This window comes from Aptenodytes patagonicus, chromosome 13, assembly GCF_965638725.1.
Source record: "Aptenodytes patagonicus chromosome 13, bAptPat1.pri.cur, whole genome shotgun sequence".
In the NCBI taxonomy this organism is placed as follows: Eukaryota; Metazoa; Chordata; class Aves; order Sphenisciformes; family Spheniscidae; genus Aptenodytes; species Aptenodytes patagonicus.
In genome coordinates, this window is record NC_134961.1 from 8,462,065 (window position 1) to 8,487,568 (window position 25,504).

A 25,504-nucleotide genomic window follows, 5' to 3' on the forward strand; every position below is an offset into this window, starting at 1 on the left:
ACATTTTTTCACAGCTCTCAACAGGATTTAGTGAGAACTCTTATTTTACCTAGTATCAGGCAATGTATAGGCAAACCTACAAAAAAGAATTTTCAAGTGGCATGGCTGCTTCCTACAGTAGCAGCGGGATGCAGCAGACTGATAAAGCAAAAATCCCCTGATAGGATGAACTGACAAGTTCCAGGCACCTCAAGCAGAATGGGTGAACAGATCAAAGATATTTGCTTATCCTCAACTCACATTTTAACCAGCAGGCGTTGTGAGCCACAAAAGGAAGAGTGAGAAAGTGTTATTCTGTTCTAAATACCGAGGAGGCAGATCTATACACACAACCTGAGGATGGACTTTCAAGAGGTATCTATAAAGAAGCAGCTGGTGTATGAAAACACCGTGATTCAGCTGATGTATTTCTATGGTGCTTTAGTTTACAGAAGTTTAGGGCCTAATTATTTAGATTTTCCAAGAGAAAAGCAGCAGTAAAGAAAAATCCACAAAACTTTGGCAGCTTCACATCCTGAACAGTATTCTGTTGGTTGCTCATCTTGCGCTGACTCACCCAACGTACTGGAAGCCCAGACTTCTCTGCTTCAGGAAAGCTCCCTAGCCCCAGGGCTGTTTCAGAGGCACGCCTGTATCTCAACCAGCAATCACCAGCAGTAATGATTAATCACAGATAAACTATGCTGTACTCACTTGTGTGTTCTTCCTTGAAGTCCATTTTATTGAATTCTGGCTTTGAAAAGGCTACAGAAAACAGAGCTAATCCGTGTGCTTTTCCGCTATGCCGCACTTAGCCTTCCTAGCAGGAAAAATGACAGCTGGAGGTTGGCCTGGTTCAATTACTTTGTGGTCTGTAACAATCCTCCTTCACAAAATCATTTCAAAGTACTAAAATCCAATCTAATAACTTGTCACTAAAGGCACACACCTAAATTATGAAAGCCTAGCTGTAGATAAACGAACTGTCCTGAATATCTTGTGTGCCTCTAACTGCAGAAAGTAACTGCAATTCACAAAACCAAGAAATTCTTTCCTTCTTTCAGAAATATTTCTCACAAAACAATTGGCTTGAGAATAAAACATGGCTGGGTTTTATTCAAGCAGTGGGACTTGGCTATTGAATAGGATTTGGCAAAGAAAAAGGAAACCTAGAAGGGAACAAGTGATGCCAGCTGTTACCTTGCGGATTTCCTCCCCCTCCCCAAATTCCAGCAGACATTGAACGGTTGTGCCTTACTCCCTAATCCCCATGGACATACTTGACAGTATCATTTACTGCACATTGAGGAAATCTTTTTGCAACATGTTTATGCAGTGGGCTTGCCCCTCTGCTCTGCGATAGCATTGTCAGACTGTACAACACAGCAATCTGAAAATAAATCAGTACAGATAGGGGGATAACCTACCAAAGGCATATCCCATCCCTCTTAAATCTCTTTTGCCATTACCAAAGCCATAACATCTTCTAAATTAAGAGATCTCTGCTGTGCTGCCAGAAGACACATTAGCCAAGGGGATTGCAAACAGGTGTAAAACCAAAGGGGTTAGCTATGCAGAGGTTGATTTCTTTGCCAGTCACACAGCGTCACACACCCGCACTGTTCCACGTGGCTGAAGTGACTCAAATCTGCTTTACTCATAAGACATACTTGTCCTACATGAAGAGCCTGGAATACAGTTTGAGTAAAAGCCTCCTCCTACTGGCCAACCCAAATGGTCCTCAAGGGAAGAGAGATGGGAGAAGGAGCCGGGCAATGAAAGGAAACCTCCAAATTCCTTTTGGAAAATCTGTTTAAGACCTCCAGTGACCTTTGCCACACGGAAAATAAAAGGCCTCTTTTGCCTTGGTCTCTACACACTTACAGAATTTGTATTAAACACTGTATGAACTCTGCTGCCTCTCACCCCAGCTCTCAACTTCCCTCTCAGAAGAATAACACAAGAGCTTTGCTGTTAGCCATGGCAGAGGGTCAGTGACAGACTCCTACCCAGCCCTGGCCTCCTGACCATCATCCATCTAATTGAGGACCACACTAACAACAGGAGGTGAAGGTGGACTGCTTTAGTGCAGAAGACCAACCAATATTTTCTCAAGTTCACAGAAACAGTGGCAATGTCTTCACCTACAGTGCTATTTTGAACAAAACCTGGTGCTCCAGCACAGGATGCGATTAATCAAATGCACACAGAACCTTCGGGAGACACCCTTCCCCACGTGATACTCAGTCATCAAGATACTTTGGCTGTTGTCCAGAGCAAGTGATGAATAATTGTAAGAAATCACTGAAGGTACAAAACCCTTTGTTTTTAATATCTTTACAGGAACCAAATTAATACAGTTCCTCTGTCATCTTATTCTCCCTCAGAGGGAATGGAGAGAAATTGCATCTGGAAATCCAGGTGGTTGAGCCCTGTAACTCTTCTTCCTGAATCCCCACATAAATAAACATTTGTTCATATTCAGAATTTTTCTGTTTTTTAAAACAAAATCATTTGCTTTTTTCTTTAAGCTTGGTACCATGTTTCTTTAATGCTGTTGTTGTGAGATACTGCACCCATCTTTCAGCATTTGATTGCCTTAGGTGGCCTTTTTAAAATGGTCCTATGGTTCAAAGCTCTGAGAAGCACAGTATTAAGGCATAGAAAATGAGGAGTTTTCTTTCCAGGGAGCAGATTGTATTTGTGTTACATTCCTTTAGATGCTGAACTGCAAATCCCATCCCCTTGGAGCCAAAAGGGGAAAAGACAGTTAAAAATATCCCAGCAGTCATACAATCAGTTGTCTGTATTTTTTGAATCTTTTTTTAAAAAAAAAAAAAGGAAAAAATATCCCATAGGTAAAGACAGAACAGAGTTCCAGGTATGGGTTCTTGGGAGGGGTTTTCCGTTCTTTTTGGCACCTTGTGATTCTAACAGCTGTTGACCTCCCATTTAAAAATCTGACTTTAAAAAGAGCTCTTTATCCGCTATGTTTTGAGCTGTTACAGTTGTGGTTTGTTTTCTCTGAAAGCTGCTTTAGGGGCTGCTGCCATCCCACGCCCACCCCGCATCACTCCAGCTCCTCCCACCGGTTCTTCATTCACTGGTTGCCTGTCCTTGTGGCATTGTAGATGTGATGACTCCAGTCTGGGCTGGGACTGCTCCACTGGACTCTTCTATCCGGGGTCTTTTGACTTCAGGTTCACTGGAAGAGGCTGCTGCTGTCTCTTCGGTCCCTGTCTCACATACCCGGCTGACTACAACAGGAGTGGACGAGCTGGCCTGGGCTGCAAGAAGCTGCAATGGATTTGTAAGAGCTGGGAAGTAGGACAAGAGAGAGAAAGAGAATTAACGTGATGAAGTAGCACAAGCGTTTGCTACTCCAGAAAGCAAGAAAATAAAACACCACAGTCAAAAGCGATAGCTGGCACATAATCAAGTGTTATTTTCAAGTCCGTTTTGAAAGGCTTGCTAGCCTTGTCTCTCCCTCTCCCCCCACAATCTCAGCTTTGTGCAAGTTTACCAAACTGGTAATAACCCCTTTCATAGGAGAACTTCCTTCTTCCTATCTGTTGTCAAATAAGGCATTGCCAGATAAGTATTCATCTCCAGAAGGGGAGGACCAAGCCCCTGTTAAAATTACAGCACATCTCTTTGAGAGGTAATTCTCTGGCCACCTACAATCAGAACTTCTTGCAAGCTACAACATTTGTGTGCTGTGCCTTCAATTTAGAGGGCTCTCTAGCCCTGCTTGCACAATAAGAACAGCCAGTCTGTTGGGAAACTAGATTAGAATCCAAATATTGAGTGTACTGACATCTCACTTGTAAAAGGGGCAGGAAAGAGCTTACCCCAGGCAACCAAATGCATTCCCATCAGAACTGGGATCTGAACGTAGGAATTTCTGGCTCCCAATCTTGTATTCCAGTACTGACAAAAGATCTCAACCTCCCATTAGTAGAAGTGGTGAGAAAAAAAGACGATTTAAGTAGCAACCCTTTGTAAATATGTCTACAATTCCTAGTTCCAGACAGAGAATGTGCTTACACACTGGCTTTGGCACACAACACTGCTTGGAAAACGAAACACATGCAGTTTTTGGCCTCTGCATCAATCGGAGAGGCAGCCAAAGGGGACTCAGGAGACAGCACATCTTCCGCCCTCCAGACTGATTTGCAAAGGATGGAATGACAGAACATTAGTAGTGTGTTCACTGCTAAGTGCATAAAAAAAGGAGCCCTAGGATAAATAAACAAAGCAAACGGAAAAAAGGCCCTCAAAGCCCAGCAACTTCTACCAAGGCATGGGAAGGAGGCTGTAGAGTATCAAGAGGATGAAGGAAAAAAAAATAGCGTAAGGATGAGGGCAGTCACCAATTACAGTTCAGTGACTTAGAGAACCTAAACCATGCAGCTGAAGAGAAGTTCACTTCGTACAGGCAAGAGTCAAGAGACTCAGGCTCCGTTTTGTCAACCAGAAAATTCACTGTCACTTACAAAAAAACCCCTCAGATGCAACTGGAATATTTTCCAATTCAACGAGAGCGCTAGAAAAATTTTAGTGAGATTAGAATATCTTAACATAAAAATGTTAGATAAAAACTGTCTGATTCTACGTTACACAAACACTACTGCTGGGTAATAGCAACTCCACCTATCTGATCTATTTAATATCTTAGTTGCATAAAAACCTTATTGCTATCATTTTTTCATTGCTCCAATAAGATTCCTGCAATTCAAGTGCACATCAGGTGATACTGCGAATAGACACGGCAGAAAATTCTGTAGAAACATTCCTAGTTCACTTCATGAAAGCCATCAAAATCCCACCAGTGCCCTTCATTTCAAACTCTCTGTAAGGACGAGCCTGGGACAGCAGAGGTGCTTAGCACGTCATTGAAAAGGGGAGTAAGAAACCTGGATATTACCATCCCCAGTCATCATCCTTAACTGGACAAAACCTGAGGTGCTGAGCAAGCAGTAAGAGGAGGCTGTCAAGACATAGCTAGTATGGGATTTTAAAAATCAGGCTTGACAAATGACTAGAGCACATCCTGTATATAAGAAATCCTACATTCATTCACCTGATGAAATTGATCTTATTTCTCTCAGGCTCTAAGACCTTAAGATGGGAAAGTATGTTATTTTCTTAATACTCTATGGAGTCGTATTTCACAAGATCTAAAGAGCACCATAGAAATTTTATTATTTGGCATGCTGAAAGCAAAGGCTGTTTGTCAGAGGAAAACGAAATGAAAACAGGCTCTACACAAGAATCACTAACACTTTCAACAAGTAACCCTCAAAAGGTAGAGAGTATAAGTAGTAATAAATGCCTAGCCAAGGACAAAGGAAAGACACTGGACTTTTCAGAACCAATGGTAGATAGCAAAACTTTTCCACCAGGGAAAGGGAGCAAACAGAGGTGGACAGAAGGATATCTACCACTGACATTTACAGCCACAGAAGTTGAAGAATTGATAACCTTTGGAACTGGACACATGGAATAACTTGCATAGCTAAGAGAAAACCCTTACAGCTTTACAACCTAACTGCTAAGTTCAGAGAGCAATCAAAAAACAGAAAGCAATGGAAACAGGGCCTACCATAAGCACTGCCGGTGATGCTGTTGGTGGGGACGGCATGTTTCCCGTTCTGAGTGACTGCCCGCACAGGGAGCTGATGCTGTCCAATGGTCACTGGAGCTGCCTGCTGAAGGATCGTGACTGTCTGTCCTGGAACACCCTGTGCCATTTGACTGGCAACTGTCTGAATAACACGGCTGGCTGTAGGTATCGTGGCAAATGCAATTGTTGGCTTTTCATCCATGCCTGCTTAAGAGTAGAACAGACAACAATCATTTACCACCCTGGCTTAGGAGCAGGCTTTATTCTCATTACCATTTTAGCAGTGATACATACCCCAGGCTTACAAATGTGAAAATACCTCAGCACCGCAAAGTCACTTGCCTTTGATGTGTCCTACAAGGTTTACAGAGTGGGAGCAGAAAGCATTGCTTCTCAGGCTGAGGCAGCTTAGTCACAAAAGTAACATATTTGGGCTCCAAGGAGCCAAGAGTATTCCTAGAGGCCTAATACTGTGAGAAGTGCCCAGAACTCCTGCCCAGGCAGGATCAGGCTCTACACACACACACTTTCTGCAGGTTGATTCATACAGTGTAGTCAGCTCTGAGAAGGTAATGGTTCACTCACCCTGCTCATTAGGGGAAGAACACTGTAATCAGGGACATAAGAATAGGGAAGATTAGTCCCTCTGAAATGCTTATTTTGAAGCACATCAGAAGGTCAGGGATGAATATTTGGAAACAATAAAATGTTCTCTATTGCACATATACTCTATCAATATTAAGAACATTTTTCTTACAGCATAAGCCACCCAGCCCAAAAAAAAAAGATTATAAATTTGACCCTTTGTCCTAAAAAGGCATCATCTCCCTTATTGGCACATTATAGCTGTGATATGGACAGCAGTCGCTGCAAGTCTCATAGCTTGCTTTGTAATTACAGGCTAATTGGCCTGATTTTCAATACCACACAGCAGGAGAAGGCATTAAGATCTTAAACAATGCCTTGAGCCAAAAGTCTACAACAGCTTGCTGTCAGGCCTGCACACAGGTTGGTTTACAAGGGGGTCTTCCCACAATTGCAAGCTTTTGCCAGCTATGGAAGTACAGGAAGAAACCAGGAGGGATAAAAAAAAAGGAGTAAAGGAGGGCTGAGTTCCTGGATAGAGATAACTGTTTGAGAGCACTCAACCACTTATCTCACTTCCCAGGACAAGTAAGGGGTCAATTCAGTAGGTATGTAACAGATACAGGACAGCCTCCTGCTGGGCATGCAGGAGAGGAGAGCCGTTCCAGGGGCTTTGTGGGTCTCAAAGCAGAGAAGGCAGGCAGGAAGCACAAACTCATTAGTCCTGTAGGAAGAGAAGACTTCTCCCATTTTAACATCAGAAGACAACAAGAGTGGAGTTAGGTGGGACATAAGCATTGAACTGAGACCTGCAGGCAGGCTGATGGAAAGCAGGGAGAGAAAAGGCAAGGAAAGCTGGAGGAACCAGGAAAGCAAGGAAAATGGAGCAACCAGGAAAAACAAAGGGAAGGTAGAGACTAGAAAAGGATATGAGTAGGAATAAGAGAGGGACAAGTAGGGAAAGCACGAGTGACAGCAAGAACTAGTGAATGAAAGAACGGAGCAGGTGACAGAGGCAGCTGCAACTGTTAGCTCTTCAAGAACATGTATGGGATCCAGACAGAAATTTCTAGAGAATGTGCATGAAACTCAAGCAGGATAACCAGTGCTGAACTAAAAATGCCAGTGGTCCTGCTATTGCTGTAGGGGAAGGTCTTTGTCATTTTTTTCTTTCCCTTAGAAAAGAACCATTGCCCCACTGCTCACATAAAAGCAATCAGAGTAACTAGTCTTAGCTGCTGGTACAACACACATGTATCTTCTAGCACTAAGCCCTTCTGAAATGGCCAGCAGACAAGGTGTTGTCTGGATCACAGCAAGAGAACATTTAACTCCCTAAATCCCCCAAGGCTGGAATTTCCAGCTTAGGAAAAAGAGGCCTTTGTTGTAACTGGTTTTTGAAGATTGCTTTAATGAGGCACTGCCTGCACTTCCAGAAGCACATGCTTTCCTCTAGGAATCCAGGCCTGAGGAAGAGAAGGGCTCTATCATTTATTTACAAGGCCATCCTGAAGCAGAGAGTTTCAGCCTTTCCCAGGCCATCTCTTTTGGCTAGAAAAAGCATACATTTCCATAGCACATCCAGCTGACCAATACACAGGCATAATATTGATATTGGGAATAATCTAAATATTTAAAGCACTGCATGTTTCTTCAGCCTCCAAAGTCTGTTACATTTGTTCCCCACAGGAGACAAGGGAGCACAGTTGTCTGCTAACTGGTAGACACATTAAATTGATGAGCTCTTACTTGGTTTAAGTTTTACCTGGAGAAAGATCTTTTATTAAGGGCTAAGCACGCAGTGAACGAAACAGTATTTGACCACCTGCCCCCCCAAGGCTGCTCAAGACTTATTAGCAGAGTAGCAGGGGAAGTGAAAAGCTACCTCGGTGGTCACCAGCTAAGTCCAGCACTGCTCCTGCAGCTTCATGAGCTCCTCCTGCTGTGCCCTGATTTGTGAGGATGTATCCATTTGCAGAATTTGCAGAGGAGGTCACAACTCGGACCATTGTAACAGTGGGAGCTTGTTGAACTACGTGAATTGCATGACATGAAGGCTGTTGAGAAGTCACTATTGATGCTGGCATGTACGCGACTGGTTTTGCCACCAGAGTAGATGGTCGGGGAGGAACAGCCATAATCACTGGCTGTGCACTGACTGGAGATCCTAAACAGAAAAGAGAAGCATACGTTAATAGGAGAGGCAAAAAGGCCTCCACTCATTTCACCTACGTGCTTCTAATCAGCAATACTCAGTCCTTCAGCATTGGCAGGAGTGGGGGTAGGGAACAAAAAATAAGGCTTCAAAAATACCACTTTCAATCTTCTCTTTCCTAACTTACAAAAAATCTTACTTGCTACCTGCGCACATTTCTGTGAACAAAAACCACAATAAGCACAAAAAAATGAAGCTTTACTTAATGAGTTTTGCCTCCCAACTTCACCAGGAACACCCTATACATCAAGGCCAGTTACAGCACAGCTGACAAGCAGATACTTACCAGGGCTTAACAAGTTACCAAGGCCCTGGCCACAGCACCACAGAGCTCTGCGTAGACAGGCTGATCTTATCCAGAAGGCTGGTAAATTAGTGTGAGCAAGCTACGCACTACCTGCTGTCAGTTCTTTAGAGCCACCTAGCTCAAGGTTAGCTCATGTGTTTCTACACATTCCTTTAACTCCTGCCCCCTCATCCAAAGACTAGTAAGAAAGAATGGTCTGAAGTTGCATATGCACCATCAGTCTCTAACAACGAAGTGGAAAGAGATCTGGATCCTCCTGTAACACACTGGCAGAGACATTCCTGCAGCGTCCTCAGCATGGCACTTGATGCAATGGAACAGTCACCCTCTGTGAAACAAGAGCTACTCACCAGGTGCACTCTGTGAATATCGATACTCTGGAACTGAGGCTAACTTTGACCCAAAGTCGTGATCATGTGGAATGGGTGAGCCCTCCCGTGACAGGCACTCTGGAGTCTGTAGGCCACTAGAGTGAGGGGACAGCAGGCCAGGGTGAGTAGGGGAGGCAGGAGCACTCCTGAAACACCAGAACGTAGTGTTGGCAAGTATAGATGCATTTCGACCACAAGACAGCAGCAGAGACCAAAGGACAGCCTTTCTTCCACACTACCCACTATAGTCTTGCTGGGAAGAGTTGAAAGGTACACAGTAACTTCACAAACACTCTAGCACCAAATATTGTCATATTATTCCTCACTGAAGGAAACCAGACCCTTCAGAGTATGCTTAACATTTCATTTGAAGACCCACTGCTGACAGAGAAGCTGGAAGTGCCTCATGTTCAGATCAGTTTTATAATTTCAGGCCATTCTCAAAGGATCTTTGTCAGTGTTTGAGTGATGGGGAGAGGAAGAAAGAGGCAATGTAGGTGCAAGCGTCTGGCCCTGCATATGCTTACAGAGCAGTTGCTCCCTCTTTTCCCCATTGCCTCCCTCCCCAACCACTTGGTTCCCACCTCTGGTCCCATGTGGCCACCAAACACATAAGGAATTAAACATTTCTTTAACGACAAACAAGGTAGAGAAGCTGATCAGCTGAAAACCCCTCCTCCTGTTTCCTCCTATTTTAACAGACAGAAAAACTAGGTGTGGGAAGAATGTTACATGAAACTGCTCCAGCTAGTGATGAATTTTAAGTCTTATCCTCACAGCTACAGGGCTCAGAGAGAGCTCTCATTGCACACTGCTCCTCTTTTGCAGTTACACCGCTGACTGGAGCGGCTACACAGAACACCCCCCCATTGCTTCACTGCTGACAACCATGATCAACCTGATCTTCCCTATCAGAGAATGGTTTAAATACCACAAAAGTTATTCCCACTATGATCTAATCCACACCTAAACACAGCTTTCCTGAAATGAGACTGGCATCTGAAAACACTTACTCCAGTGATAACTGCTTTGAATTTCTTTGAAATGATGCCAAAACAGGTATGTTATTTGATGTATTTTTGTAGTTTGGTTCTGGATTTTGTTTTTTTTTGGTAAACTCTTAAGAAGTTGGAACAATTTTCAGATTATGCCTCAGGACTATCTAACTATATTACCTCTCAAACTATAAACAGAAGTAAAGTTTGCTCACTGTACCTCAGGAGAAGTTTTTGTTTGTTTTCTTTGTAATGAGTTTGGCACAGACATTAGAGGAAGTTGAAGTTACCTGGAGGAGAGAGGCCCAAAAGGTGTTCGGAAGCAGGACACTCCTCTTTGCCTTCGTTTTCTAAATGCTTGCTCTACTAGTTTGGCTTCAGAGGCAGGGTCAATTCGCCAAAAGGAGCCCTTTCCAGGCTCCTCCTGGGAGCGTGGGACTTTAATAAAGTAACGGTTCAAGGAGAGGTTGTGCCGAATGGAATTCTGCAGGAAGCAGAGGAATGAGATGATTATTTTGCCATAAGGAAGTATGTAACAAAGACAAATGGATTTCACCACACAGCTTGGAAAAATAAAATCCGCACTGCCAGAATCAGTATTGAAGATAGAAACAAGTCACTCAACTCACACAGCTCCAAAGTCACAGGAGAACTGCAAGAAAAAGCCTGGGGAAACATGTCAGACAGTTTCTACCAACCATGCTGAAAGATGGGTTTGCTTGGTACTATACCATCACTTAAATACATCTGGAGCCAGGCAGTGCAGTAACTTTTCTGTGGAAAGCAATGAAAGTAGAGCTTTTGCTGAGGCAGGGGGAAATCACTGTAAACCACATCAGAACTCTCTCAAAAGACAGGCTTTATTCTAGGCAAGCGGAAAAAATTGCCTGAGCCTGTGCTAACTGCTTACCTGCCAAACAATTACTGGGGTGCCCAAACATGCCCTAAAGGACACTGCATCTCACAGTAATCATAATGCAAACCAGCCAACATGCCCTCACAGACAGCTGTCTCCAAGAAGAATCCATTATTTATGTGGCACTAGCCTAGCACTGTATGGCTCTCCAGATGTTCTATGCTTCTAGGTTGACAAGACTATTTATCCTTCTCATTGCAAAAGCCCACCTCTGACTGGGTGTAGCACTGTCATTTGGGCCAGGGGAAAGGCTCAGTAAGCTCAGGTGTGCACAAGCTCATTCCTCTTCCACTTTCAAAACAAAACAAGAGCTTCTGTAGCAGCTCTAGAGGAGCTCTTCACAAGTGAAGCCTTACAATGCCACTGGTAGGGGAGGGGAAAAGGCAACTTCACCCTCCACCGAAATGCTGCATCCTGCTTCAAAGAGCCGCAACTGGTTCGCAAGGCACAACTCTGCCGAGCAGGTTAAGGCAGGAAGTGAATTCCACAATTAATTACAACTGCAGGGAAAAGCCAGGGAGGCAGAAGTGTATTTATTCCAACTGTACTCAAAGTGCACCAAGCAGTACTGCTCCTGCCAGTTGAACACAATGAAATCAGCAGCTGCAAGAGTCTTTCCAGCTGCATTAGTGTATTATATTCAAATGACAACACCCATTTCGGAGGTGCGATGCCAAGAAAAAGTCTGAAAGCAGGTGGAGCTGAGGTTTCTGGAACATTGAAAGCAGCCCTCAAGTGAACACTTAAGCTTGATTTAGCATGTGTTAACTACATCCAAACTCTCCTGTGAAGCTGGTCAGATTTCCTTTAATACCACAAGGAAGGCACAGACTCAAAGTTCCCCAAGTTCCCATTCCGAGATTCAAAACTTGCAAACTGACTTAGGCAATGCAGTTGATACACTGGGAAAAACAAAACATCTGTGATGATTTAAGGTATTATGATTAAGAACTGGGACTTCAGTTTTAGGCTGGACATCTGCTGCTTGGACAGAACATGCCAAAGACAACGTAAAGGATTAAGCAAGATTCAGGCAAGTATCTGGGTAGAGCAGTGACTGATAGCGAAGATGTGGAAGAATAAAAAACAAACAAAAAAATGAAAGACACATGACTACAGCATTAAAAGGGTTTCAGAAACCAGAGAGCCCAATACTAACACACTATATTGCCCTAGAAAGTATTTAAAAAAAAAACCTAATCACCCACAAACAAACCAGTTAGCTTATGTTAAACAAATTCACTCTGGGAATAGTCAAAGGAGCTCTATTCCCAGTGCCCCAAATCTTTAATAAATGCATTTCAAAGCAGATAAGCCCTGTCAAAGTAGTTTAAGAGCTTGTCAGTGTCAAGAACTCACCTGCCAGCCTTTGTCAGCAGTCCTGTAATATGGATAATGCTTGGTAATGTGGGCATAGATCCCACTTAGTGTTAATTGCCTGTCCTGTGCTGAAGATATAGCCTGCACAATTAGCTGAGCATAAGAATAGGGTGGCTTGGACTCATCCTAAGGAAAAAACCAAACAGAAATTTAGTCACTAACAAAGAATTCCTACACTAGAGTGTACCAACAACCCAAACTAAAAAAGCACATTGGGCTGTAGTTTTCACAGATGCTAAGAGAGCATCAGGGGCAACTAAAAGCAGCATCACCCTCTTCCCTTTCACTCCTGTTTTATACTGCCAACTCCCAATTTAGGCCAAGCATTTGTGTGCAAACAGGACTATAGGACTGAGCCAGATTAAAGTATCTCCTTCCCTCTCCCCACAAACACACACAAAAAAGCTAACTTTAATCTGATTCCATTCCCCACTGAATTTACCACACATGCTTACACCAGCACAAGGAACAGGATCGGGACAAGCAATTAGAAGCAAAGAGTTAGAGGGTGTAGGGTATAGTCACTGCTTTCCATGTTCATGAAACTAAAGCCTTCAAATCTGCCCAGCTACAACTGAACTTTGTTAGAAAGCATACTTGCATGAAACCTATCAGCTCTCCTCCCAGCAACAAGTCCAATATGAAACTTGATCCTGCCCCTTCCCTTCTCCAGCAGGATTTGTTTCATTCTAGGAACTTTAGTTTGTTTGCCAGATCTCATATTCCCAGCTTTTCAAATTACTCCATCAAGAACAGCCCTTCTTGACTCAAGGGAGAATTCAATCTACAAAAAAGCCATCTAGTATTGTGCTCCTCCACCCAATCCCAAATCAGGTGGTTTTGGATCTAGACCTTTAACTTTGATCTGAAGATCAGCTCACCAAAATTAAATTTTATCATTATAACTAAGTTATTTTTTAATCTAAATTCCCACTTGCTACTCTTCTTATTTAATGCTTGCTTGACAGGCCTTTGTGTTTGTTTTCAAGTCAGACTACAAATTTCTCATGGCAAAGATCTAGTTTCTTGCTCTGCTTCCCCCTTTCTCCAACTGTGTTTTGCAAAATACCATTAATTAAAAGGAGAAAACAAGACTGAATTTTAATGCACCTCTTCTTTATGGGTTCTTGATTTATCAAACAAGCAAAAAATTCTTCTTGCTTATCCATTTCAGTGAATGACTTGAATACATTTTGGGCAGCTAAGCAAGCAGATTCATCATCTACCACTAGTAAGACGCTGGTTTGAAGGCATGGTCTCAAAACCCTGGAAGATACTGTATACAGCGCCCTTATGGCCAGGGTATTCTTGGACCCCTTTTAACTTTATCCAACACTGGCAATAAACTGCCAGGTCTTTATAAGTCTCCCAGTGAGCACTGTTGGGTAAGTAATGTTTCTCTGAACCTTTGGGCTGTCCCCGCCAGATGCATCTGCCTGCTGTTCTGATGCTGCTTTTGCGGCATACTCTGCTGCCAGCTGCAGATCTGAGGTAATGTTGTGAACAAAACGATATCCTGAGGATCCAGCACCACGTGGACTGGCCGGGCAAGAGTTGGGAACACTGGAGAGGCAAAAAGGAAATAGTTATTCGTTACTTCATTTATTAAAACAACACATAGTTCTCACTCTCTAAGGTAGTAAAAGCTCCCAGGTCACCGCAAAGCAGATATGCACTGGACTTATTTTTGCCCCCGTGGCTTATCCAAAGTCCAGACAGATTGAGAAAAAAGTGTCAGAAAATTGGAATTTCTACAAAATCTTGACACCCCCCCCCCATCTTCTGCAATCACAAGACAGCAGAGTCTCAAAGTATTAAACTCCTCTGCATTTAAAGAAGCACTTAAAACAATGCAGGACTTAAAACAACATACACTGTATCAGGGATGAATACTTAAATAAATAAATAGCTTGCTATTATAACTCATGAATGAACAGCACACCACTCCTTATTATACAAGTAATATTTAATCCAGCCTTCTAACAAATACGGGCTATGTTCTTGTATAGTATCATAGTTAAAGCACCCAGTGCAGGCATCTGCCATGAACATCCCTGTCTAACACAACACCCGAACTTCATACCTCGATCAGTGCCACACAGCTAGAGACAGGTATTTCCTTGATTCACCAGCACACAAATGCAGCTAACAAGGGAGCTGCAACAATTACTGGTATACAACACAGAAGGCAGCTCACTCATCAGCTTTGGCTAGCATAAGGAAAAGACACGTTTAGAGTTTCAGGACCACCACAAGATGGCATTACAGGAACAACTACTGAGCAGGAAAGCCATGCTAAAGCTGATAAAAAGCTACAAACAAATAAAAGGTGGCTATAATTTGCAGCACCACTCAGGCACACAGAAGTGAGTGCTACAAGATGAGAACTAATCAGAAAGGCTTGTCTAGGGATCACATATCCTTGATTGGTGGGGTTGGAAGGAGAAGAGGAGAGGGATGAGTCTGGGAACCTGAAGTTCCCTTTTTCTGTGTCTTTCCTCTGTTCTGTCATGTCCGGCATCGAGGGATGCAACGCCAGAGCAGCTTGATGCATAGCCAAATCCCAGGATTACCAGTGTCTTCTATGTAAGGAGAGAGAAACAGTGAACAAGAAAGCAAAACAATACACAGAAGACTTACATAGTGAAACAAGCAGTTCAAATTGTAAGAAAAGATGCAAAGTGAAGCCCACAGCTGGGAACCAGAATTCAGTAAAACTGGCATAAACAATCCCCTTCCTAGTCAAATGCCCAACAGCAGTGCCAACCCTGACACAAATAAATGCAGTAACTGACACTCATCACAGCACTGTGCTAAGCGCTGCATGAAAAAACACAGAACATGGTCCCTTCCTCAAAAAGGTGACTGTCTAAATAGCTTCCCCCACACGCAAGTACACATGCGGATGGAGAGGAAACAGTGAGACAACCCTTGTTTGCTCAATGGGCAATACCTTTGGCGCATAAGCAATCTGACAGTGTAAGGAATGACTGTTTCCTACCGCAGTCCAGCCTGTAAACTGAGAAGTGCTGCTTCTCCTTGTGGCGTCTTTGCAAATGGCTGCAGTGCTGAGCTCAGCACAACCGAGACTGGTTTCTTTTAAAAGTGAATTACAGGATCAGGGGGCCAGGGGAGAGGGAAAACGCAACAAATATTCAGCCACAACAAACCCTTACAATAGGAAACCCAAGCTTACTCATCTCCCACACACTAGCCATGCAAAGTGTTGCACAGCACCTGGTAACCCTTTCAGTGCTCACCGATAGTCCTTGGCATTAATGGGTGATGCTGTTCAAAAGTGCAGCAGGAGGTGAAGCTTTCAGGAAGTGCAAGGTATACAACGTTGATGAGGCCATATGTATAAATCTCCCTTTGCCAGAGATAAAGGCATTTCTTACCTAGTCTTTCAAAAAGCAGAGACCCATTTGTGCCGGAAAATGAATCAAAGTTTGCTATTCCATGCTTTGAGCCCACTTTGGAAGTGGATAATGCTAAACCACAGAAGACACTCTTGATGTCTTAGTATTCATATGGGCAGCTGGTGTGAATTTAATTATTCCGCTGTCATTTTTCAACAGCTTCTCCACATACACACTTCTTATAATGTGTAGATAATTACAAATGAAAGTCATTTTCATACATGAAACAATGACAAACTAAAAACACAGCAATTCTTTGTGTTTGGCACCTGAGCAATTATTGTAACACACGGACTAGGAATGGAATAGGATGAAACAGAGTTTTCTGATTTTGTTCTTTGTCTGCAGAAATACATGAACAGCAAACCACAGAGACAGCAACCAAAACTCACGTCAGGGATATGGAAAATAAAAAGTTCAAGTAAATCCATGCTCTGCACAGAGCTATATTTCTTTGGGTTTTTTTTAATAAATAAAACTAGTATGACTTCAAAGATTATCCCATGCAGTTCAGACAAGAATTGATTTGATTCAAGATCAGCAGAGAAAGTAGCCCAGATTTTGCTGTTCAAATTTTAGCTTCTGAGGCTGATAATGAGCTTTAAGTATGATCTCTTGCCTTTTTTTTTTTTAAAAAAAAGGGAGAAACCCTTACCCTCCAGGGCTGTGATTCTCTTGAGTGCTGACAAAGCCTCTCCAACCTAAAGTGTTGTTAACTTTTAGAAAAGCCAGTCTTTCCCAGTAGACAGTCACTGAAGAACCTGATAGTCCCCTAAAAAAGCAGCTGTCCCGCGGGACAGCCACAGCAGTAGCCAAAGATCTGGAAGAGGTATTACTCTTTTACCAGAATGGAGCACCTCTGCCCAGGTAGACCTGCCTCCTTTCAGCCTGGATCAATGATCAAATCAAGAGACAGGGGTACAGAACAGACATGAACTTTTACCTGCTCCATGCAAAGAGAGTGTAACACATGCTGCTAAGCGTTCAAGCTCTCAGTCAATCCAAGAGCTCTTCAGAGGGAAGGGAGAAAGAGCTGACTACCGGAAAAAACAAGGAGGCACAATCTATTCCCGCCCCTCTCCCCCCCCCCCAACATGGGACAGAAGGAGTGAAGAAGCAGTTTTACTAAAAATACCCCTCTGAGGGTTAAGTTAAAATTAAACATTAGTGCAGTCAAAAGAAAACAAGCAAACACAATGCAGTGACATCAGTTTCCTGGAGTTCCTGGAATTCTCCTCACCACCCAGAGCCCGGGCTGGCCGGGGATGCTTGCATGCACTCACACCCCCTTTATAAATATTATGGAACAAAAAGACTTTTCCCTACAAACACTTGTTTGTGCTATATAACAAAAATCAAGTGTGGGGACAATGATTACGATTTTTTGGATATTAATATCGCACCAGTACTTGGCAATAGCTTAATCCATTTTGATACTATAACCTTTTACTGAGAAAAGCACAGCTAGGTTTGCAATTTCACCCAGCTCTCAGACATCCTAACTTACTGCTATGATCCATGCTCACCGTCCATGCAGGCAATCTTAGCTTACAAGCAATCCAAGCTAATTTGGGTTAAGCTTGTCTGTTATGGAAGAGGGCATTTTGGAGAGGAAGCAAGTGTTTTATACCACTGAAAGACACACAGAGCACGTAAGTAAGCCAGCTGCAGTTACCCACAGTCTTAATCCCATGGCACCATGGTTAATGCCCCGAGTCCCAGAGATCTTTGATATTCACTGAGGATTCAGCATCTCAACTTGAAACACTGACTGCAGGCAGCCATTAAGCCGCAGTTCCCCAAATATCACGCTAAGACTCAGCTTTAGAGTCAGCCTACAACCACGTGCTGAATCACATCGGTCCTTTGCAGCATGTTTTCCATTTAATACTTAACCCTTCTTCAGCTGGAAGGCCAGAAAGATGAGGGTTGAACACAGTGTCTGCAATACAATCGCCCATGTAACAGGCAGAATGCCTTTTAAACACAGGGCTTAACTTCTGGCTATTGAGAATGTAACAGGTCTGGTAGCATCACGACTCACTTTCAACTCCTGCCAACAAGAATCTAGCCTCTTAAGTTCACAGCACTTTCTAGCAACAATTAAGTCTTCAAATGCCAGCTATTGGAGAATATGTACAACTTACTGGAGTGTCCAAAATCGGTTTGCTTTAGTTAAAGAATCAGAGTGCAAAAATAGCATGTACCACTGTGTGCATGGTGTGTCCACACCCAGGATGCTGTATGTTTCTTGTCTCTTCTCATTAAAAAAGAAAAAAAAAAGATGGATACAGCAGATCCAGAGAAGGCACTGAAGGGGATAACTAGGATGATCAGAGATACGGAATGGATTCCATACAGGAAACAAATAGTTTAAGACAGAAGCTGAGGTGCAAGGTCACAGAGCCTATAAAAACAAAGCCAAGAGGAGGTGTTCAGCTCCTGGCCTCTTCCAATAGAAGAGATGGTGAACACAAAATGAAACTAAGCAGCATGTCCAAAACAAGAGAAAGTGCTTCTATGTTTGTAGTTACACTGTGGAACAAAATGCTGTAAGACAGGGATGATGTTAAGAGTTTATGTGAATGCCAAAGGCCATTATACAAGTTCTTGGGGAAAGGAGGAAGACAGGGAATCCATCAGGGGCTTTATTAGACAGAGGATCAGGAAACCCCTGCTCCGAGGCAGTCCCTGATCCATGAAAATGGTGGAGGGAGACTGCACGTAAGTTAGCATTACTGTATATTTTCTGTGTTCTTGTATTACCCCAAAGGTACCCATCTGAGGCAGAATACTGGGCTGTAGGGATCTGTTGCCTGAGCACACGTAGAGATTCTTACGTAAAAATCTCCACACTCTCTCAATACTAGCCACATTTTACAGACTGGGGCAGGGGGGGAATGAAGCAACAAGTGGTGAAATGATGTATTTATGGTCATATTACAAGTCTATAAACAAGCTGGAAACAGAAACACTCCCAAACTCCAGTGCCAATTTCCCCAGAAGGAGAAGCAGCACATGAATGCAGGAAAGTTGCCCTATCCATTAATTTCATTCTCTTCTGCAAGAAAGATACCTGTAGGGATCAAGTTACAGAGGCTTAATTTGAGCCAGGTATATGGATAAAGCACCTATCCTCTCTATGACAGAGAGGAAAGATTACCTGGGATCCCACATAAAATTGTTCACCTGACTTGGAATCTGCATTGCTAAAGCAAAACTCCATCTCTTCAACTTTGTGGTTTAGGATATGGTATGCACATGAGCCTCTGAAAAATGCCTAAATGCACATTTCTGAAGCAGGTACAGGAGACACAGCAGTGATAAGAGTTACAACCTTGGCAACACTGCCAATATACAGATTCCTGTCTGAATAGGCAATTTTTTTTAAGCCCCTATTGAGTACAAAGGGAGACTCCCCGTTTCTTAAAATCTTCCTCAGTCTCCTCCTCAAATGCAAATTGGAGGTGTGTTGCCCTGCACACAAGGACTATGGTTAGAGAAATGCCAAACCTCAGACTACCCCTATATTCCATTTCATGAGCCTGCAAAAAGGGGCACCAAAAGATACAGGGACCCTTTTTACGTGCAATAAGCAAGAATCAGGTCAAAGTACAGCACTTCGGCTTGCGAAATGAGTATTTCCACGATACAGCAATCAGCAATAATGGGTGAGAATCCTCTGCCGCTCTCTCCTTCCCCAGCCTAGCCCCAAAATCATAACTCAGAGAAAGGCAAGTCCTTGCACGTTGCGTGTTTCAGACAGGTTTCAGAGACAATCACAAGTGGTGAGAATGCCAAACTGAGCTGGATTTTGATGTGAAAGGAGAAATCCGAGAGCTACCCTGCCTGCTTAACACTGAAGAAAAAGCTGTCGAACAAGCCACAGTGAAAGTTAGCTATCTGCAAAAGTTGAAATCCTTATTACTTGTCTGTGCTCCAGTGGTTCCCCTCTTTGAAAGGAAGTCAGCTTGCTCTGACCGTGGATTCGGTGAACGTTTTATACTGATCAGGGGAAGAGGAAGTGCTCATGTAGCTGGTGACATCTGCAACCTTTCCTCCAGCACATGGCCTGGCACATCTCCTCTAGCACATGGTCCATTATCTGAAATAAACATGCGCAGGAATACCCAAGCCCAGTATAGATTGTTGCTTTTCTTATGTGATATATATGCATCACACCAGTTGGCTTCTGGTTTGGAGACAAGGGTGATTAAAAATAATCACCAGTCTGTCCAATTATGGGAGTTACCGGAGCTGTATATTCTGCCCGAATGCAGGAAGTAATGGATAACCGAGACAATGCAAAAGAGCCTGCAAAAAAACCTGCCTTGGAGCTCTTCACCGGCTTTTCAGTTAAATGGCTAATAGTGCTATAGGAAGGAAAGCCTGAATGAAATGGAGCAGGCAATTTATGCATCCTGTTCCAGTGAATGAATGCATCCACTGAAGTCAGGGTTCATTCAGCTTCCCACTACATACCTTTAGAGGAAATGTGCAAGTTCAAATTAAATCCCAAGTGTTCTGAAACAGTGTTGTACAGCTGTCCTAGAGCCTATTAAAAAGCACTCCCTTTTTCCAAGCCAAGTCTGAATCAAAGCATAGCCAGCATTTGCACATCTACTGTAACATGGCTCGCACACACACTCTTCTGTCATGCTTTATGGAATGAAAGCTCATATATAATTTATCTACTACACACTCTTGGAAAGTAGTAATTACACTATACATGCATAAAAATAAGACAATAAATTTAAATGACCTGTTAAAGGCCACAAAACAAGTTGGTGGCTAAGCCAAGATAACTGCAGTTCCTGGAGTGCAGGCCTCTGAGTAATCCACTATGAGAGCACGCAATGTATTAGTGAACTAATTTTGCCTAATGAAAATAAGTAAAAAAGAAGTAAGGTTTAAAGAATATAGCTTATGACACCATGGCAATTCAGCTCACATCTTCCAGTTTACTAATCAAGCTTATAAAACAAAAAGATGCAGGAGGGTACTAGCTGATCTTTCATTATTCATACCATTAATTTCATTGTAAACTAGGTATCGACCCTAATAGACCCCCTATCAGCAACAGCCGAACATGGGCAGGCACATTAAGTACTAACAATTAAAACACAAATTTGGGTCCACACACAAATATGTACCAGTTTAGTTATTAGCACAGAACCTCACCAGACACTTTTCAAGCAGTGGTTCTCACAGGGCTCCTCCTCCTACATGTCAAAGAATTTATTTTTTTTTTAACTGATAAAGACTGTGTATGTGAGCTAACTATCCATGCCCTTTCAGTGAAAAAGCAAACAAGTACAAGACAGTGTTCAAGCCCACAGTCATTCTGGTGCAGAGATAAACCAGAAGTAGCAGCTGTAAAATATGAATAACAATGCTGACCTCCACAGTACAGCGTTTAGTATTTCTTTATTGTAGCTTTTTTTATATATATATATTAAAAAAGAGAACATAATTGCTGTTTAGAATAGGGAAGCACGTACAGAAAAATAATTTCATTTTCATAAATACTAAAAAACCCAACCCTCAGGGGCAGTGCTGGAGAGAGATGCTATTTGGAAAACTGAGTTAAATTACTACTACAGGGTCATTAACACCAAGTGGAAGATAATAAAAGGAAAACTACACACTGTAAATCTAAACTGCAACTCAGCATGACTTTGAGACCAGGAATAGGCTCCTACATCACACCTTGTCTCTGTGGATCTGTTTATAATCCAAGCACAAACCACTCGGGACTAGATTGCAACACATACATGGACATATATCCACATTCATGTAGATACCATGGACTTATAGCAAAACCAGGCTGTAACAAAACTCAAAGCAGGAAGAAATAAGCCATGCCTGTAAGCCTCGTGTAAGCCTCACAGCATGCTGCCAACCAACATTTTCCCTTAAAGCTGTACAACAGCATTCAAAACACATCTACAAATGGCCCCTCCTGGAGATAAAACACCTAGCTAAGAAAACAGTGGACACATTTCTCCCTAGGAGTAAGCAGGAATCTTGCTTTGCAAAGCTGCTGAGGGTGGCAGGTTTGGCTTTGTTTAAAGCTCGTTCCCTCTCTAGGCAGTGCACTTTGCAGAGGAAAAATAAATAGGCTGGAAAAAACCCAGAAGCTTGCAGGGGGAAACCTGCAGGGAAGCAAGCTGCAATGTAAACAGGGAGGCAGAGCAGGGCCGGGGGTCAGGAGGGCACGGCTGAATCTGGCTGTGGGAGCACAGGTACAGCCCCTGCCCCGCACCGGGGCGGAGGCGGGAAAAGGGGGCCAGGAGCCACTTTCCAAAAAGGAAATTTCACCCTGCCCAGGATTTCCAAACTGCAATAATTTTCCATGGGCCAATCAGGGAGGAGCGAGGCAAACGCACCAAATTAGGAAAGTAAATACTAGAAGGGGAGAGGGAGGAGGAGGAGAGCCCAGCTCATGCAACCACCTCCCAAAGCCAGCGATGGGAGAGGGGTGTGGGTCCCACGCTAAGCCCCCGCCAGCCCTCCCAGACCTGCCTTTGGGAAGGGGGAAGAGGACACTGGGCCAGCCTCACCCACCACTGTGAAGGCACAAAGATAGCAGAGAACTGCCCTGAAAGCCAGAATGCATAGCTACATGCTCCCCAAAGAGCATTCCCTTTCTCGGGCAAAACCACCCAAATAACTTCCCAAAGCCTGGCCCACAGGGTATGAGAGCTGCAAGAGCCTGCTGGGGGAGAAGGGAAGGTTGAAGGGGCTGAGCAGGGATGTTTACAAACGTGTCAGCCCCTCCTCTGTAAGAGGAACTCGGAAACGAAAGGGGTTTGGCAAGTGAAACCTCAGATGTCTTTTGAGGTTTTCTGAAGACTTGGCTGGATTAGCTTCTGCTCAAGACAAACGGATGCAATCATTAATCATCCTTACTAAACACTCCGTTAGGGGCTGAGCACAATTCAACACTACTATTTCCACTTTCTCCTTATGCAAAAGAAACATTCTCAGGGAGTCAAATATCAGTTGCAGGCATATGCCAGAGTCAAAAGATACAGCCTCTGTTAGTAACACAAACCACACTGTGCTGCTTTGCGCAAGATGACTGAATGGAAACTAACTACCATATGTTGGCAAAGAAACCATCCCCCTCCCCTCCCAGCAACAAGCTTCCTCTAAAAAGAGAAGGTTAAATATAAACTAAAAGCAGTGCCTGAACAGAGGACTAAAACCACAGCTACCTCCAGCCCCCTCTTTCTAGAATATCTGCACTGCACATCTGTGCAGCTCTGCAAGACTGGGGGAAAAACCCAAACAAGCAAGCGCCCCCAGATCTATGCAAAACCAAAGTGGCTTCATTGTGACACTGAAGTCGTTCTCAGCCATGTAAATTTGAATACTACTCACTGAATTAGTGCTGTCAGAAGGTGTTTGTGTATTATACCTTTTTACAAATGTACAGACAAGAAAACAAACCAAAGGCTATTACTATTACCAGATACACTCTCACTGTTCTGAGGCCTGCACTTTTTAAAACTCTAATACACCATCCTGTACCATGAGTATAGTTTACTTTATAAAATTTATTATGCTTCAAGTAACAGCTTTAATGTTAAAAGAGATTACTGCAACTCCATAACTTCAACTCGGCCGAGAAAGAAGAAAATAAAGTATTCTAGACAGTAACTTGATGTTCAGGTTATTTCTATTGCACATTCATGAATCAGATAATTTACAAAACAGGATACTCGCACAGATGTACATTCAGATTGCTACGGCCCCTAAGTACATGGTCAGCATCCTACCGCCATTTCCTTCTATTCCCAGGAAACCACATGCCAATGGCCACCCTTGTCCCTAACTTCAGATAATGCCGGCACCACCCAGCAACAACAGAATATTATTGAGATAAAAATAAAACAGGCAGTCCTAACATAGAAAATATTTGCCTGCTTTCTTTTCTCCATGCATATAGGTAGCTCTTGATAGATATTTCTAATTCCGCTGCCAAAGATAGACAGTAACTCTATAGTGTGAAACTGAGACTCAAGTTTTTCGCCCCCAACCCTTTGAGCTCTTAAAGAAAACCCTTGTGCCCTACTTCTAGCCATCATTACAGTTTTTAACAGTCTTCCATAATTTTGAACAGCAGATATTTAACAAGTTTGTGGTTTTTTTAATGGGGTACTTCATATACCAAGTATACCAGACAAACAGGCTGACAGACTGGTGTCGGAGAACACCTTTTCCAGACAGCACACTTTGAATAGTTAACATCTTACCTGATAGTGCCTGTGGGGGACGGGAGGGGACTGACCACGCTCCGGAGATCCGGCTCCGGGATGTGGATCTTCAGAGGCGATATTTGAGGGTAAAGTGGCCGAAGGGGAGGTGATGAGGCTTCCTCTTTTGCTTCCTCTTTATGGTATAAAGATGTGAACTGGATCTTTATAACTGTGCTAGGGAATCGCAAAGTACATCTGTAAGGGAAAGAAAGGGAAAAGTCAGTTTCACACATGATACTAAACATATTTAAGTGTTTTGTATGCAATTGGTGAATCATTAATTCATTCACAGCATAAAAGTCCACCATTCTCTATAGCATCTTTCTGCCCAGAGTCCTGGGCAGAATTACTGAACATTCACAAATATCTGTGTATGTATCATAGTGTATCATGTATCATCTAGTGATTAGATGCAAGCTGAAGGTTTGGGCAAGCTAAGTGATTTCCCCAAGGCCTTGTATTCAATCAATGACTAAGCAAGATGCAGAACTACAATGACATACTCTTGAGTTCCTGCTATATCAAGGACTAGGATTTATCTTTTACTAGCTCCTTGCCCGTTAACTTGGGAAGATACAAGTTACTATGAAGTATCAAACCATAAGCAACATGGAGCAAGAGAGCCATAAAGTCCAGACAGAGCAACAAACAGCCTCCAGGTAAGACCAGTCAGCACTATTTAAAGACTGGCCTCTACATATTGTATAACTAATACCCATTTATATCTCTGCACATGATGCTAAAGGATCACCTAGCAGGTTTCAGATTGAATACATTCATTCTAGAAGTGCCTCCCTTTAGGCAGCACGGGTTATAGCTAAGAGGGTCAGATCAGGGCCCCTGCAAGCCTATAGGGCCTCATTTCTTCTCTAAATAACACTCCTTTCCAATTGTTATTTAGGGGAAAAAAATAATCGCACATCTACAAGTGTAGCCTTCAGGAGATGCTGGGAAATTCAAAAGGAAATAAGCACTGACATTTTCCATATTTGAACAGAAAGCTTTCTAATTTATAGTGTCTACAATAGGCACAGGGCTGTAAGAGCGAGTGTTCTGCAATTCTTCTTATTGTCCTTTAATTAGACAATAATGTGCAATCAATACAAGCTTTCCAGGGATCATTTCACTGATAGTAAGGTTAAAGCAGCAGGAAATAAAAACCAGGTTTCACCGTGGGAAAGGCCAGAGCACAGTAATTGTGCTGGCTTCCAGCATCTTGCCTATAGAAGGAAGTGAAGGGACTTGGGCAGTGTTGTTCCAGCACTGGAAGTGCTGGTGTAGGCTGTACGTAATTCTTTTAACCAGTGCATTATTGAATCCTGCCAGGTAACAGAACAAGGTGGTAGGCAAGTAAATCCATATTTGTGACCACCTTATCTTAATGCTACTATCAATAGAAATGCAGAGTAACATCCGATCACAGCTCTGAAAACATACTCTCTTGCTC

The 25,504-nt window shown here is 43.0% G+C and overlaps 1 protein-coding gene across 3 annotated transcripts in view; it reads right to left on the reverse strand.

Moving 5' to 3' along the window:
• Positions 1-25,504, reverse strand: part of FOXK1 (forkhead box K1) — a 57,029-nt gene that overhangs the window by 6,353 nt on the left and 25,172 nt on the right. Inside the window, exons 2-9 of one of the 3 annotated variants that reach the window (XM_076350537.1) lie at positions 24,055-24,252; positions 13,781-13,937; positions 12,354-12,500; positions 10,369-10,562; positions 9,063-9,229; positions 8,076-8,357; positions 5,585-5,809; positions 2,124-3,296 (exon numbers count right to left, since the gene is read on the reverse strand). In XM_076350537.1, the coding sequence (XP_076206652.1) occupies positions 3,076-3,296; positions 5,585-5,809; positions 8,076-8,357; positions 9,063-9,229; positions 10,369-10,562; positions 12,354-12,500; positions 13,781-13,937; positions 24,055-24,252 (1,591 nt within the window). In that variant the 3' untranslated portion in view covers positions 2,124-3,075. Of the gene's footprint in view, positions 1-2,123; positions 3,297-5,584; positions 5,813-8,075; positions 8,358-9,062; positions 9,230-10,368; positions 10,563-12,353; positions 12,501-13,780; positions 13,938-24,054; positions 24,253-25,504 lie in introns of all 3 variants that reach the window. The other 2 variants (XM_076350536.1, XM_076350538.1) reach the window with 2 other exon arrangements.